Source organism: Puntigrus tetrazona, unplaced genomic scaffold (genome assembly GCF_018831695.1).
Source record: "Puntigrus tetrazona isolate hp1 unplaced genomic scaffold, ASM1883169v1 S000000520, whole genome shotgun sequence".
NCBI classification, from domain to species: Eukaryota; Metazoa; Chordata; class Actinopteri; order Cypriniformes; family Cyprinidae; genus Puntigrus; species Puntigrus tetrazona.
In genome coordinates, this window is record NW_025048156.1 from 235,183 (window position 1) to 250,000 (window position 14,818).

At 36.2% G+C, this 14,818-nt stretch overlaps 2 protein-coding genes and 1 long non-coding RNA gene across 5 annotated transcripts in view; 1 reads left to right on the top strand and 2 right to left on the bottom strand.

The window, feature by feature from the left end:
- The window catches only part of LOC122334385, a 38,317-nt gene extending 37,840 nt beyond the window's left edge, over positions 1 to 477 (top strand). For both annotated transcript variants that reach the window (XR_006248752.1, XR_006248751.1), the window contains one exon: positions 349 to 477. This is a non-coding gene — a long non-coding RNA (uncharacterized LOC122334385). The remainder of the gene's footprint in view (positions 1 to 348) is intronic.
- A 28-nt stretch (positions 478 to 505) lies between these two features.
- On the bottom strand, positions 506 to 10,431 carry hao1 (hydroxyacid oxidase (glycolate oxidase) 1). The gene is made up of 8 exons (XM_043232264.1): positions 10,256 to 10,431; positions 8,365 to 8,516; positions 7,327 to 7,582; positions 4,978 to 5,153; positions 2,593 to 2,684; positions 1,545 to 1,703; positions 1,398 to 1,467; positions 506 to 704 (listed from the first exon to the last, which is right to left on the bottom strand). The coding sequence occupies exons 1-8, from the start codon at positions 10,390 to 10,392 to the stop codon at positions 637 to 639; spliced, it is 1,110 nt and encodes a 369-aa protein (XP_043088199.1). The 5' UTR covers positions 10,393 to 10,431; the 3' UTR covers positions 506 to 636.
- A 3,479-nt stretch (positions 10,432 to 13,910) lies between these two features.
- Positions 13,911 to 14,818, bottom strand: part of tmx4 (thioredoxin-related transmembrane protein 4) — a 6,503-nt gene continuing 5,595 nt past the window's right edge. For both annotated transcript variants that reach the window (XM_043232266.1, XM_043232265.1), the window contains exon 8: positions 13,911 to 14,818. This exon is cut by the window's right edge and continues 620 nt beyond it. The gene's annotated coding sequence lies outside the window, so the exon portion shown is untranslated.

Genomic DNA, 14,818 nt, shown 5'->3' on the forward strand with positions numbered 1-14,818 from the left:
TTGCAGAAATGAGCTTCCTTATGTTTTTATTCTAGTAATTTTGTTTTTTTCATCAGTTTTTTTTTTTTTTTTTTTTTTACGTTTATGTATGTTTGTTTGTTTGCTTTGTTTTAATACAGTTATGGAAAAAGAAATGGATATTATATTTATATATATATATATATAATTATTATATTATGATAACAAGTAAATGTAGTTAATATTACTCGGTGCTTAAATGTATTGTTGCACTGTAACAAGGACACCTTAAAATAATGTAAATAATAAGTTTTAATTTTTTAGCATAATAACCCCGGTTCATGTTTGGGTGTAATATGCCTTTAAACATCCTCTTCGTTTTGTTCCCAGTGTCCGGACAGAGAAGAAAACTGGAAGAGTCACAAAACTGGTTTGGGTTACTAAACATTGCCTGCTTCCAGTAAACAGGAAGGATTACTGCTGTCAGGCACGGTACGTCTCTACAAACCACATGCTTTTGATGCATTTATTCAAACTTTTACACGAATGACTTACACAAATGTTTTATTCATGATGCTAAATCTGTCGTGCCCAAATCCTCTGGGCTCATTTGAATTACACAAGTCGGTCCAGTCACTGGCACACATAAAATCTCCCAGCATGCAACAGTTTTGCTCGTTAGATCCTTGAAATGAGTTCAGATCTTCTCAGAAGGGATCTGTTTACTTCCTTCAGTGAGCGACAGCCTGCCAGAAGACAGCATACGGAAAAAGTCATATCAAATACAGAAGCATCCTGTTAATTAATCTGCATTTATGTAACATTTTATATGAAAATATTTTGTTAACACTTTACAGTAAGATGTAATTTGTTAACATTAGTAACACAACTTGTGTGATTAATAAATGCTGTAAAAGCATCGTTTATTTTTATTTCATGTTCACTAATGTTGTTAACCAATGTTAACTAATGAACCTTACTATAAAGTTTTACCAGTCTTTTTAAATGTATAGTTCAATATAGTTTCTCCTCATTGCAGTTCTTTTTTGTTATGAAATAAATACTTTTGTTTTTCTTCTAACTCAGATAACTAACATTTATTTTATTTTATATTATTATTTTTTTAATTGTATTTTATTTTTATTTAATTTTATTTTGAATTAAATTAAATTAAATTCGATTACATTTTTAATTTAATTTAATTTAATTTAATTTAGTTTTTTTCTCTACGCTCTAGTGTGCTCTTAATATTTAGTATTTAAAAACATGCGTGTTTATTTTTTTATTTGTATGTATTTTGGGACTGTTTCTAATTTCATTCATTATTAATCTGACTAATTATTTCGTAAATAAATACCTTTTCTTCAATCAAAATATTAACAGATATTTTAATTTGATTTGATTCGTTTTTTTCTTGTTATTTTCGAGCTGCCTGTCACCTGTCAGCGCCAGTGCAAGGTGGAGCTCCTCGCGCAGGATTTGGAGAACATCGCTGACTCCCTTGTCGCCCTGAAGACAGAAAGTTCGATGTCCGGTTAGACATTAAGACACGCGCGTGCAGTAATTCCTTACATACTGTGTCTCACCTCACAGGCGAGCGCCCACAGGACGGGTCTGCCTACAAACACCGCCTTTGCTCCCAGAGCCAGAGCCTTCAGCACATCCGTGCCTTTACGAACACCTCCGTCCATGAACACATCCACCTTTCCTTCTACAGCCTCCACCACCTCAGGAAGAGCGTCAATCTGCACGGACATGCTCCATCACGTTACCGTAGGCCATTACTCACTAGCTATTTAAGATATTAAAGGTGTCTCTCCGGCTCACCAATTCCGCGTTTATTGATCAAAAACACAGTAAAAACGGTGAAATATTATTATGATTTAAACTAACCGTTTTCTGTATGATTGGATTTTAAAATGTAATTTATTTACGTGACGCGCAGCTGAATTTTCGGTCTTCAGCGTCATGAATTATCCTTCAAACATGTGGGGCAAGCATGCATTAAATTGATTAAAAGCGGCTGTAAATACATGCATAATCTTACAAAAGATTTCGGATTGAAATTAATGCCGTTTTGGACTTTTTATTCATCAACGAATCTGTTTTTCTGATTAAATTCAGACGTGTTTCTTGAGCAGCAATCAGCATGTTAGAATGCTTTCAGAAGATGATGCTGAAAATCATCAATTGAAATATATTCACGCGAGGTACAGATATTTGGCGATGCTGTTTTCACATGCATTTTTGTATTTTCGGTATCAAAACTTTGTCTTACGTTTCTGTACCGAAACCGGTCATCACAGAAACTTCTAGAAGGATGGAGTTTCGATAAATCACCATCAGCACTAATTATAGATCATAACATAAAAGGCAAGTGTCGGAAGACCTGGAGCAGATACAGCATCTCTATATCGAGAACGCTCTTCTTCAGTTTTGGAGACCGCTCTGCGCTCATAAAGCCTGAGGTTGCATCCAAACCTTTGTTTGGCGTCCACTTGGGTCAACCCGAGACCGTATTTCACACTATCAAAGATGCAATTTGCACGCCGCAGAGGATAGTTCGCAAAGAGGACCTGTGGGTTGGAGGTCTCTGGAGAACAATAATGCCTCGTTTCTTCAACAGACACTTACGGTGGCTGGAACTCCATCAAGCTGTCTTGCTCCGTGGTTCGACACAAGTATTCCATCCACCCCATACTTCAGCGCTTCTTTGGCATCTTCAGCTAAAACGGCGAGATTCACCATGAGCAGAACATTAATTACTGCGGTTCTCCTCGAGCAGTTTGGCCTTTTCTTCTGCGCTGAGGAAACTAGGTTACATTGCAATTATGGCGTGCAGAGCTGTCTTTATCTGGATTTGAACGAAGAGTTCATGCAAAAATGACAATTTGCTGAAAATGTGCTCAGCCCCAGGCCGTCCAAGATGTAGACGAGTTCGTTTCTTCATCGGATTTGGAGAGCCCAGCAATAAATCCTCTGGGGGTGAATGGGTGCCGTCAGGATGAGAGTCCAAACGGCTGATGAAAGCACGTCTTGAGAAGACGAAAGCTGTGTGTTTGTAAGAAACCAATCCATCATGAGTCGGTAAACCAAAATAATCCAGTGAGAAAGTCCTTCTCAGCCACGTATGAAGAATATGTATTTGTTTCAGTTTTTGTCCTCTCCAGATGTTTACTGCTGGACTGGAGTGATGAGGATTATTGTGATGTTTTAATCAGACTCTCATTCTGACGGCACCCATTCACGTCCATTGCTGCAATGCTAAAGTTCTTCCAAAATGATAAAGAAACCAACTCGTGCACATCTTGGATGGCCTGAGGGTGAACCGTAAGCACTTTTTCATTTTATATTCCCTTAACTTTTACTCCAAGCAGTTTTGTTGCAATTGCATTTAGGAAACTCGCTCAGAAAAGCACGGGAAAGCAACTTCAGAAAAGGAGAAAAATTCGTTTTTCGGTTTCTCCTAGTCTGTTTCTGTTCGGAAAAACCCCCGAAAATGATTAAACGGCGTTTTCCTTTCAGCCGAGGCCAACAGGAAAGGATGCACTTTTCAAAGAAAATTATGTTCCACACATGAGCTAAAATAACTAATGGCGTTCCCCCATTGCTTTCCCCCCTCGACATACATTTCTGAGTTTGTCGTTTAAATCGTTTAGCCTGCGCTGAAATGAAAAGACTGTGTGTGTGTGTGTGTGTGTGTGTGTGTGTGTGTGTGTGTGTGTGTTTGCTCTTTTATTTACAGAATGTGCCGTTTCCAGAGCCAAAGAGAAGATAAAAGTTTATCTGAAGACACAATAACAGCAGTAAAGCTTCTAGACGTTTCTGAGATAACCTCAGCGCTCGCAGACCGACTGCTTTTTCCTCCCTGGAGATTAATGACACATTATCTTTAATTAGCGGCCCCTCGCTGACAGACGGGGTCGACCGGCCCCTTTGTTTTGATTAGATTATGCAAATGGTTCGTTCTGTATCGGTGACGCTGAGCATAAGGGTTCCATTTAGAACCAAAGAAAATCTGTGCTGTTCCATTAATTAATAACCCGGTTTTAAAAACCGATAATGGAACGATGTTATTAATCTCCATAGGGTTTTTATTTTTAAGGCTGCAGCCAAGCGAGGCGGTTTTGACAGATTACATACAGACTTAATGAAATCCAAAGTGGACCTTTATTTCATGTCTGTTGGCTTCGAGGTCAGCCAGTGTGCTAGCGCACGTTTTCACTTTTTAAACACGTGATGTTTGCATAACGTGCATTTATCAAGATATCCCATAATTCTATGCGTGCGAGTTTAAAGAATCAAATGATGTCTGATGGAATGGTTTAAAGGTATACGCATTTTTTTACTTTATATTTTATTTATAATGTTTTTAATATCTTTTTAGCTATTTTGCACCATCTGCTATATTTTCACTTTATTTTATTTTCATTTTATTTTATGCGTATTATAGTTTCACATATTCACTTTATCATCTACTGGACGTACTTTGTTAAGAAGTGACCTTGGGTTCTAGAAATACAAACCAGAAAAATTAATCAAAAATACATTATTTTATTTTATTTTATTTTTTAATGCAACAAAGCCACTTTAAAGCCAATTTATTTGTGATGTTATATGTTCATCAGAAGGTTCGTATTTTGGGTTTTGGGTGTCCAGAATAACAGGTTGTCAAAAACACTTTAATTTTCTCATAATATGCATTTATTTTTTTACCTTATTTGTTCAACCACTCCCAAACGGTTGCTTCGGCGTTTCATATTCACATTTAAAACTTCGCAGGACGTTTTCGTTAACCTAGATGTGGTTTTCTGGTTTGTTTTTGGGCTGCATCGGACGTCTGGACAGCTTTCAGACACGACCACAGATGATGTACAATATTACGAAAATAATTCAAATATTTTATTTCGATTGCATTGCAATCTTTGTTCGGGGTACCTCTGAAGTTATGGCAGGTTAGAAGCCTGTCTGAATCCCGTGACAGCTTCTCCCATCCTCAAACACGGCAGGACGGCTCACCTGTCAAAACCCCTTTGACCACCACCGGCAGCGAGGTCGTTCTCTTCAGCCAGGCGACGTCGTCCCACTTCACCGTGGCATCTATGGCCTGAGTTACATACACCGCCAGGCCGCTGTCCTCCCCGTAACCCTCTTTTGAGGAGAAGGCTAAATCGGGGCTCTCGAAATTGGCCATCCTGGGGAAAGAAAAAACCCAAAAAAATGGAGAGTGCAAAATGGAATTAGTCCTGCGAGTGTTGTCTTTGGTCAGCGTATGAAAACTGAGCCGGGGTTTTATCCAAACAGCAGAGCGGGCGCTCAATGGCACCTTGTTGCCGCTGCTGCTCTTTGATTTGTGGGGCCGAGCGAACGTCTCCGGGAGGGTTGAGGTGAAGTTCATGTTGTGTCGCTGCTGATGGATACGGAGGCCGTTGTGCTGAAATATACGGCGGGGCCGCGGCGCTTTTTTGGTTTTTCTAATTGCCGTAATTCACCTCGTGGGATCGGGAGCAGGAAGGCTTTACTTTCATGAGGGCATTTTTATAGCGGCCTGCCGTTGGCGTATCTGTAGAACTACTGATATCTGAATGTTTCCCCACATAAAAAAGCATAATGTGCTGAGTGTTGACGGAGCTGAAGCGGCGAGCATGAATCCCCGCGAGCGACGTGATCTACCGTACGAGAGAGATTTCTGTTACCATAAATACATAAAGCTCTTCGGTGAGCGCTTCGCTTTTCAAGGGACGACAAATCTGTAAAATAATCTGTCCACGAGGGTGAGAAAACTGAGGCCCCGTTTATGAAAAAACCTCACGGGAATTGTAAATATATAGTTGTTAATGTGATCAGTTTTTTATTATAGTTCTTCTGTAGTTTTCTTTTGCACTAAATCTAAACTGTTTACAATGCAGCATCTGTTTAACTAGTTTACTGCTTTATTGCAGATATTGCAGATATTTTTATGCCTTTAAAGTATTAAAATTAGAATAGAGCCTGTCGCTAAGGTGTTGCTATGCAGTTGCCAGGGTTTTGCTAGGCGGTTTCAAATTATTCTGAGGTGCTGTTAGAACGTTATGTAGTTGCTAAGTTCTGAATGGTTGCCAGGGTGTTGATGTGTGGTTTTTGTGGTTGCTAAGGTGTTGCTGTGCTTGCATTTGCTAGGGAGAGTTACTTGGTTGCTAGGGTGTTGCTATGTGGTTTCTAAGCATCCTGAGTGTTTGGTAGAATGTTTTGTGGTTGCTAAGGTGTTGCTGTGCGGTTGCCAGGGATTTGTAAATTGTAGCTTACAGCATACAATGTATTGATGCGTGACAGTGCATTTGCTAGGGAGATTTACTTGGTTGCTAGGGTGTTGCTATGTGGTTTCTATGCATCCTGAGTGTTTTGTAGAATGTTTTGTGGTTGCTAAGGTGTTGCTGTGCGGTTGCCAGGGATTTGTAAATTGTAGCTTACAGCATACAATGTATTGATGCGAGACAGTGCATTTGCTAGGGAGATTTACTTGGTTGCTAGGGTGATGCTATGTGGTTTCTAAGCATGCTGAGTTGTTGCTAGAATGATTTGTGGTTGCTAAGGTGTTGCTGTGCAGTTACCAGCATGCTCTTAGTGCTTGCCAGGGATTTGCAAAGTGTAGCTTACAACAGTATAATTTATTAATGCATGACAGTGCATTTGCTAGGGAGATTTACTTGGTTGCTATGGTGTTGCTATGTGGTTTCTAAGCATTCTGAGTGTTTTGTAGAATGTTTCGAGGCTGCTAGGATGTTGCTATGCAATTGCCAGCGTGTTCTGAGTGGTTGCCAGAGTGTTGCTATTTGTACTCTAAATGTTCTGATTTACTGTTAATGCATTATATAGTTGCCAAGGTGTTGCTATGTGGTTTGTAAGTGCTATGAATCGCTGTTATTGTTCTTACGGTTACTAAAGTGTTGCTTAGGGGAAGAAAACTGCAATGAATCACTTCTTTTTTGTAGTCGTATATAAATATGTAGATGTTAGTAGTTTTTAGCATGTTTATATGCAGTTGCTAAGGTGTTCTGCATGGATGATAAGGTGTTGCTAAGCAGTTGCTGAAGGATTCAGGGTGGTTTTCAGTAATATGCAATTACCAAGGTGTAAAATTGGAATGTATAATTATAGACCCGACCGTATAATTATGAATCTTTGGTGCAAAAGTCACCGAAAACTTCCAGAGCAGCAGGAACAGGAAGAGTGCGACAACATAATAGCACGCCCTGCTGAAATCAGCATCTAATCGGATCGCTCCGTGTGTATTCTGATTTCAGATCAGCCGAACACTTCACGCCGCGCCTGTGAGTTCTGTCTGTAAAGGCATGCGCTCGCGTCACGCGCGGTTGTCTCAGCGTTTACCTCAAATGAGAGGGCAGCTTAAATCGGTTGCGCACGTCATCACGTCGCCTGCCAAGATAAGGTGTGTCCACTGTGACAAAGATACCCTTATACCCGGCCTCCTCGGCCCTCCTGACCAGAGACCGAGTCAGCGCTCGGTCTTTATAAATGTACAGCTGCATCCAGCGCACGGCTCCAGGTGCGGCCTCTGCTACTTCTTCTATGGTGGAGGTGGCCCACGAGCTCAGCATCATCCCCGTGTCGCTGGACAGGCAGGCTGCGGACGGGAGGAGACGTCAAGGTCATGAGGGTGCGAACCCTTAAGCGTGCAGGATCTGCTCTGTGATGATAGATCACTCACAAAGAAAGGGCTATAGAATAAAACCGATGATATTCGGTCCATTTCAGCTACAAAACTATAAAAGTCGCGTGAAATATGACAGAAATAGAAGGTCCCTGGAAAGAACATTATGATTTTTTACCTCATATTTACGTGACGCAATTAAGAATTTGTGTCTTCGTTTAAAATCGTTCTTTCGTAATCATTAAAATGATACTTGTTTGTCAGTATTTCATTGTTGCTTTTTTTTTTTTATCTCAGAATTCTGACTTATTCATAATTAATTATGGCTCTTATTGCATAATTATGACATTGTAACTTCCAACCATCGTCTCATTTTTAGGTTTGTTCTCTTCTGCCATCATTTTATATATGACTTTTATCTCGTAATTATGGCTCAGTCTTTTCTGCCATATGCGTGACATTCATCTTTTCGACTTTTTTCTCCATTTTTCTTTAATGCAACGACTATGACTTAGCGCGTCGTAATCAGTTTTGCATTTCCATCTCATAATTTCAGCTTTCAACTACGACCTTTTAACTTTTACTCTCATAACACCCAGAAATGGACTTCCGCGCTACGGCATTAGCTCACGCTACGTCGGCCACGATGCATATTTACAGGAGACACCGTAGCACCTGGGAAAGACTAACGGTGCCACCGTGTGGTCGGTTGCAGTACTCTGAGTCTCCGTGACCCTTGTGTGATAGTGTCTGACCTCTCGCGGTGGCCGTCTCTCCGTCGGGGTGCGCCATTCTCTGCATAGCCGTAGCCGCCACACAGACGGGCATGCTGACCCTCTGACCCAGAACCGTGGCGGACATGTCCACCGAGGACACGTCCCGGAGCACACGGGGGTAAATGCACCACCTACGGGACAAATAACAGCTTTATATGTAGATGCAGCCGTCACAAATGCTTCACGAACTTTAAAGTCATGAGTAAAAGAGGCCCGGGGCATGTTGTCCCATTATAAACCTGCGAAACACAGTCTGAAGTTGATTAACGATTAATTAATTTGCAACGTTTGGTTTTCTACAGTAAACGTGAATAGTTTAGGTGCAAAGGTGATGTAATACAAAGAATGCACGCGCGCACCTTTTTAAAAAAATGTATAAAATACTAATATGTAAAACCTTTAAAGGTTTACGGTGCTGAAAGTGCTTTTGCGAAGGCATTTCCAGATAAATGCATTCAACGGAGCGCTTAGGAAACCAGCTCCTGCATGTGGGAAGCGTGCTTATAAATAGATGTTTACGTTAGTTTTTTTCCCGAAAGCGTCGATTTTAAGTTAATATTTGCCTTGATTTTGTGACTCATCGAGCCGTCCGACCGCAGCTCACTTAACTTTAACAACGCGTGTCTGTAACCTGGAAGCGCGTCTTGTTTGCGCGTTTTATAAATATGCATATATGACTAATATATATGTATGAGTAATAGAGGGGCGTTATGGGTCTGGACAGAGCCGTGAGGCCGCGTCCGGGCCCCTAGGGTCCATCTGCTCACCCACACAAACACTCCCGGCCAAGATAAACGCGCGTAATTATAACTGACCCCGCACAACCCAAAAGAGAGCGTCTAAAATTAGGCCAAAACATTCAGGAGAGCGATTCTCGTTTTTAACCGTTCGCACCGTTTCGTTTGTAAGGATTCTGAATAGGGTTTAGAGACCGCTGTGGTTCACGTTTCAAGATGTTCGAGGTTTTCTTCATAAGTCGCTTCATGTTTTCAATTGAAAGCATGTGTGTGATAGCAGTAAAAGTATTATTAAAAGTGTCCTAATTTTGTCACGAGTTTATCTCATTTTTAAAAGTTATATCTCATGACTTGGCATTTCATAATTGTACATTTATCTCATAATTAAGTATGACTTTTTATGACTTTTAACTTTTTTTAAACAGTAGTTTTAATTTTGTAGCAGTTTTCAGTAATCATTAACGGCCAATGTTAAATTATATATATATAGAATATAAAATTATATAATTTATAGTTAAATTATATATCTATAGAATATAAAATGTAAAAAAAAAAATATATATATATATATAAATATATATATATATATATATATATATATATATATATATATATATATATACATGAATTTATATTTAATAAAAATGTTAAATTATATATATATATATTTCTATAGAATATATAATGTAACAAAAAAAAATATATATATATATATTTATACACATGCATTTATATTTAATAAAAATGTTAAATTATATTTATATATATATATATATACATAGCTTTTTGTCACATTTTTTCATAAACTTTTGTCTAATTTTTTATCTCATTATTTAATAGTTATGACTTGATTTGCGTCACGATATTTACTTTTTACTTTACTTTAGCTTTAGACTTTTTACCATTATATTTTCTGCCTTTGTAAATCATTTTAATGCCATAATTTAAACATAATAATTTAGCCTTTTTATCATTATTTGCTGAGGAAAATCCTTTAGTTATGTATTCGTAAATGGATGCCTCGAGTGGACACCCAGTCCTCGGGTTCAGTCACTAGTTGAACCTTCAAGCCTTGTGTTATAGTTGAGTTTATTTCTCTGTATGTAAACGAGAGATGCCTGATCCTCTCATACCTGGAGAACGCTGCTACATTGTCCCGCAGAGTTTGCTGCTCGTCCGCTCCTGAGAAATAATAATCAAACACCGACTTTGGCAGAAGTGTCTGAGCCCGACGCTCGTAATCACGGACGCACACCGGCGAGTCTGACATGTCTCCACTGATGAGACTCGGAGCTCTGCGGCCGAGCTGGGTGTCAGCGCTCGTCAATCATTAACGCTCTCACGTTAACTTTCTGCGGGCCTTTCGGGCTAATGTTTATCCAGCAGCGCTCCCTTTGCCCCGTCGCAGCTAAAGGGCCCAACACGCAGCTGAGTGAAAATCAATCTCCTCTGTGCGTGAGGGTCAGAAAAAGGAGAGCTGGTGCATTGACCAGAACGTTGTGTCGACATTTTTAATAAAGAAAATTATTAATTTATAACGTTATTGTGACATTATTTTCTGCATATTTTCACCCCAAGTTTTTTTATTAATTTCTTATATATTATATAGATTATAATTTTTGTCAATATTTATTATGTATATATACGTACACTAACATATACATACACTCATGAATATTTACATGCATATATATATATATATATATATATATATATATATATATATATATATATATATATATATATATATATTGTTACATTTTATATTCTATAGATATATATATATATATGTATATATATATATATATATATATAATTTAACATTTTTATTAAATATAAATGCATGTGTATATATACACATATATATATATATATATATATATATATATATATATATATATATTTTGTTGTTGCATTTTATATTCTATAGAAATATATATATATATATATATATATATATATATATATATATACACATATATATATATTTTTTTACATTTTATATTCTATAGATATATAATTTAACTATTAATTAATTAATTTTATATTATATATATATAATTTAACATTTTTATTAAATATAAATGCATGTGTATATATATATATATATATATATATATATATATATATATATATATTTACATTTTATATTCTATAGATATATAATTTAACTATTAATTAATTAATTTTATATTATATATATATATAATTTAACATTTTTATTAAATATAAATGCATGTGTATATATATATATATATATATATTTTTTTACATTTTCTATTCTATAGATATATAATTTAACTATTAAGTATTATATAATTTTATATTCTATATATATATATATATATAATTTAAATTTTTTATTAATGTTAATAAATATAATATAATGTTATATATATATATATATATGTATATATATATATATATATGTATATATATATATATATATATATATATATATATGCATTTATGTTTAATAAAAATGTTATATACACATATACATATTATTATTTTTGTTAGGTTATTATGGTTAGAAGGAAATCGCTTAATTGTTATCAAACAATGTCATATAATGTCTTTAGGTCTTAAATAATTAACCCCTGAAGTTAAATCATAATGTAAACATGACAACTATATATGATAGGAAAGGTCTAAGACCACTGTTTGCTGTTACAGATCATGTAGGAGCAGTAATAGATATATTTATGACAAGCGTGCGCCTCAGAGCATATACACAGTAACAGGAGCTTTAACCTTTGACACAAAAGGTCTTCGTTGCTTGCTTTTTCCCTCTCACTCGTTTTAGTAATCAGTTGAAAGCTTAAAACTCAAGATTCATCTTGTGAAAAGTGGTCCAGACATTGCGTTACCATTGACAAAATAGATATTGTTGGAAAGGTCTGGGTCTCAGGAATCCATGCTGGGTAATAGAAGTTACACTGAGAGAGAAAATGAGACATTTGTGTAGAAAAACGCATCAAAAAAAATTCTATGGAGTTTCAGTGGCACCTGGTGGATATTTGCGGTATTACATCCAAACTAAATTTCATAGGAATCTCTTCTTTTGATTTTTTATTTCAAATTTGAAACATAATTTATTCAGGCATATGGCTTTAACTCTATATCAGATTTGAAATGAAACCTATTTTGTAAAATATTTATTTCATATAAAATCAAATCAAAATATTTGATTATATTTTATTTCATGTAAAATATAATCAAATATTTTTTAGATTTCAAATGAAATTTATTTCGTATGAAATTGAACAAAAGTAGTGCATTGCCTTTTCTTTACAGTAAATTTAAACTCGTATAACTTGCATATACTTTTTTTTTTTTTTTTGCTGCAATAATAAAGACTTCTACGTCTGTGGTTAAACTGCATTTGTAAGGCTTTTCCGCAATAGTTTTGCTCGTCGTTCAGGTTTTGTGGAGCGTGTAGGATGTCCTCTCAGCCTCCTCTGCAGCTTTATGTAACTCTGCAGAGCTTCACAGCAGATGCTCGCGCTCATCAAACTATCTCACGCTCCTTTATTCAAACGACCGCCGTCCCAGTTAACCGGTCTTCACCAAAATCTTCACCTTTGCTTTTAAACGCTACCGGAGGAGGAATACGGTTATAGATATATTATGCTTTATTTTTTGCACTTCCCTTGTTTTGTTATCATGACTATACAGCTTTTTATATTTCAGTTCCACTAAATCAAATGAGAAGTGTTGCCTTGGCAACTTGCTGAATTAAAACGAGCATTATTTTAACAGATTCAGTCATGCGTCTAGTTTTAGGTTTAGTTGGTTCATGCATGAAGTTTGTCGTTTATTCTCTCTATTTTCTGGTCTCTTTTAGGTCTCGGGGGAACCCTGTTTACGTTCCTGTTCATCTATTCGTATGTGAAATAAAAACTGCCGTAAACTTGAACGCATGTCTCAAACCTTCAGCTCATCTCACGTCTGTAAAAAGTCCTATACTTCACATTTGCTGCTTGAAAACTATGGCTTATTAATCATTCGTAAAAAAAAAACGCGTTCATCTTGTAGAATGATTTCAAAACTGTGCGTTTAATGGTTATTCCAGCCTTTTTTGATAGGATAAAACTATTTGTGAATTAATTTTAACCACTCGTTTCATTTTATCGCCTCACCAGAGGTAAGGGCTTCCAGGTAGAGGATATTTAACGTTAAAACACAGATAGGAATCAAGCTGTGCGTTTTAGTGTAAGTGCTGCTGAAATGGAGATGATTTAAAACGTGTGATCAATAAAAACATTATATGTTAACAAACAGCTCTTTTGTTTACATGCTATATGTATTAAATTATTATTAATTAAATGTATTATGTTTAAATAAATACACACATACAATATATATTTAGAAAATATTTACATTTACGATTGTATAATTTTCTTAAATATATACATGCATGTATATATATATATATATATATATATATATATATATATATATATATATATATGTATATATATATATGTGTATATATACATATATATATATATATATATATATATATAAGTGATAAATATGCAAAGTACACACATATTTATTATGTAAACAAAAAGTGATTAATACATTAGATAAGAGGATAAATACATAGAGAGAGGATAAAACTGAGCTGCAGAAGGGAAGTAAAACTATTTATTAGGTACGTATTTATAAATGAAGACGCATACAATAAGTCCAATAAAGAAAGAATACTTAAAAGTGCATTTTGGATGTTTAACGGGAAAAAATACACAACTGTGCTTAAAACTATATTTTTGCCTGTAGTTATATATATATATATATATATATATATATATATATATATATATATATATTTTTTTTTTTTTTTTTAAACATCTGTAACGCCGACACGACGAACTAAAAGCCCGAAACTCTTCATATCAAGTTTAATGAACACAAACTCATCAGTCACGAACAGCTTACAGTAAAACACGCCACAGAAACGCTGATCGGGGTGTGCTGGTGTGTTTCTGTGCCGGTCACGGCTTACAAAACATGGATATGCTACACATACTCAAACAGTCCGTCCGTAGTATAAAAATGAAAGGCCACTGAACGTGGAGCCCTGCGCCGCTTTTAATACCAAAGACACCGTAAAACGTTTATTGCGCAAAGCATGAGTTCAATCGGCGATTACAGGGAACACGCGGTACAAAACAACGTCTTCATACCCGTCCTGAGAACCGATAACACGGCAGCGATGGCGCTAAACATAAGAACGTGTCGTGACGCGGGAAAGTGGAACGCCAACACGGAAGCGATTTAGGAAGCGCGGGAAAACAACGGCGCCGCGCGCGAACCTCATTCAGCCGCTTAGGAGACAACGAGTAAAAATACAAATCGTTTCGCGTCGCGAAAATCAAGCATTTCTCCCATAAACTTATCTGGTTTATTCCCGCAACACTATATTGCGCTACGTTACAGTATAAAACAGGAAGCTTACAGTTCAAGATAAAATTAGCTGTACAATTTATTTTAAAAAACTTGTAAAACCAGCATTGAGGTAGTACAGCAAATACTACCGTGTTACATAAATATTTTAATATTTAAATAAGTTGACAGCATCGCTGTGTAAAGTTTCCTGTTTCCTCCATTCGCTTGATTGAAAACACAGTAAAAATCGTAATACTATTAGCGTTTAAAATGACCGATTTTGCTTTTGATATTTTTTAAAG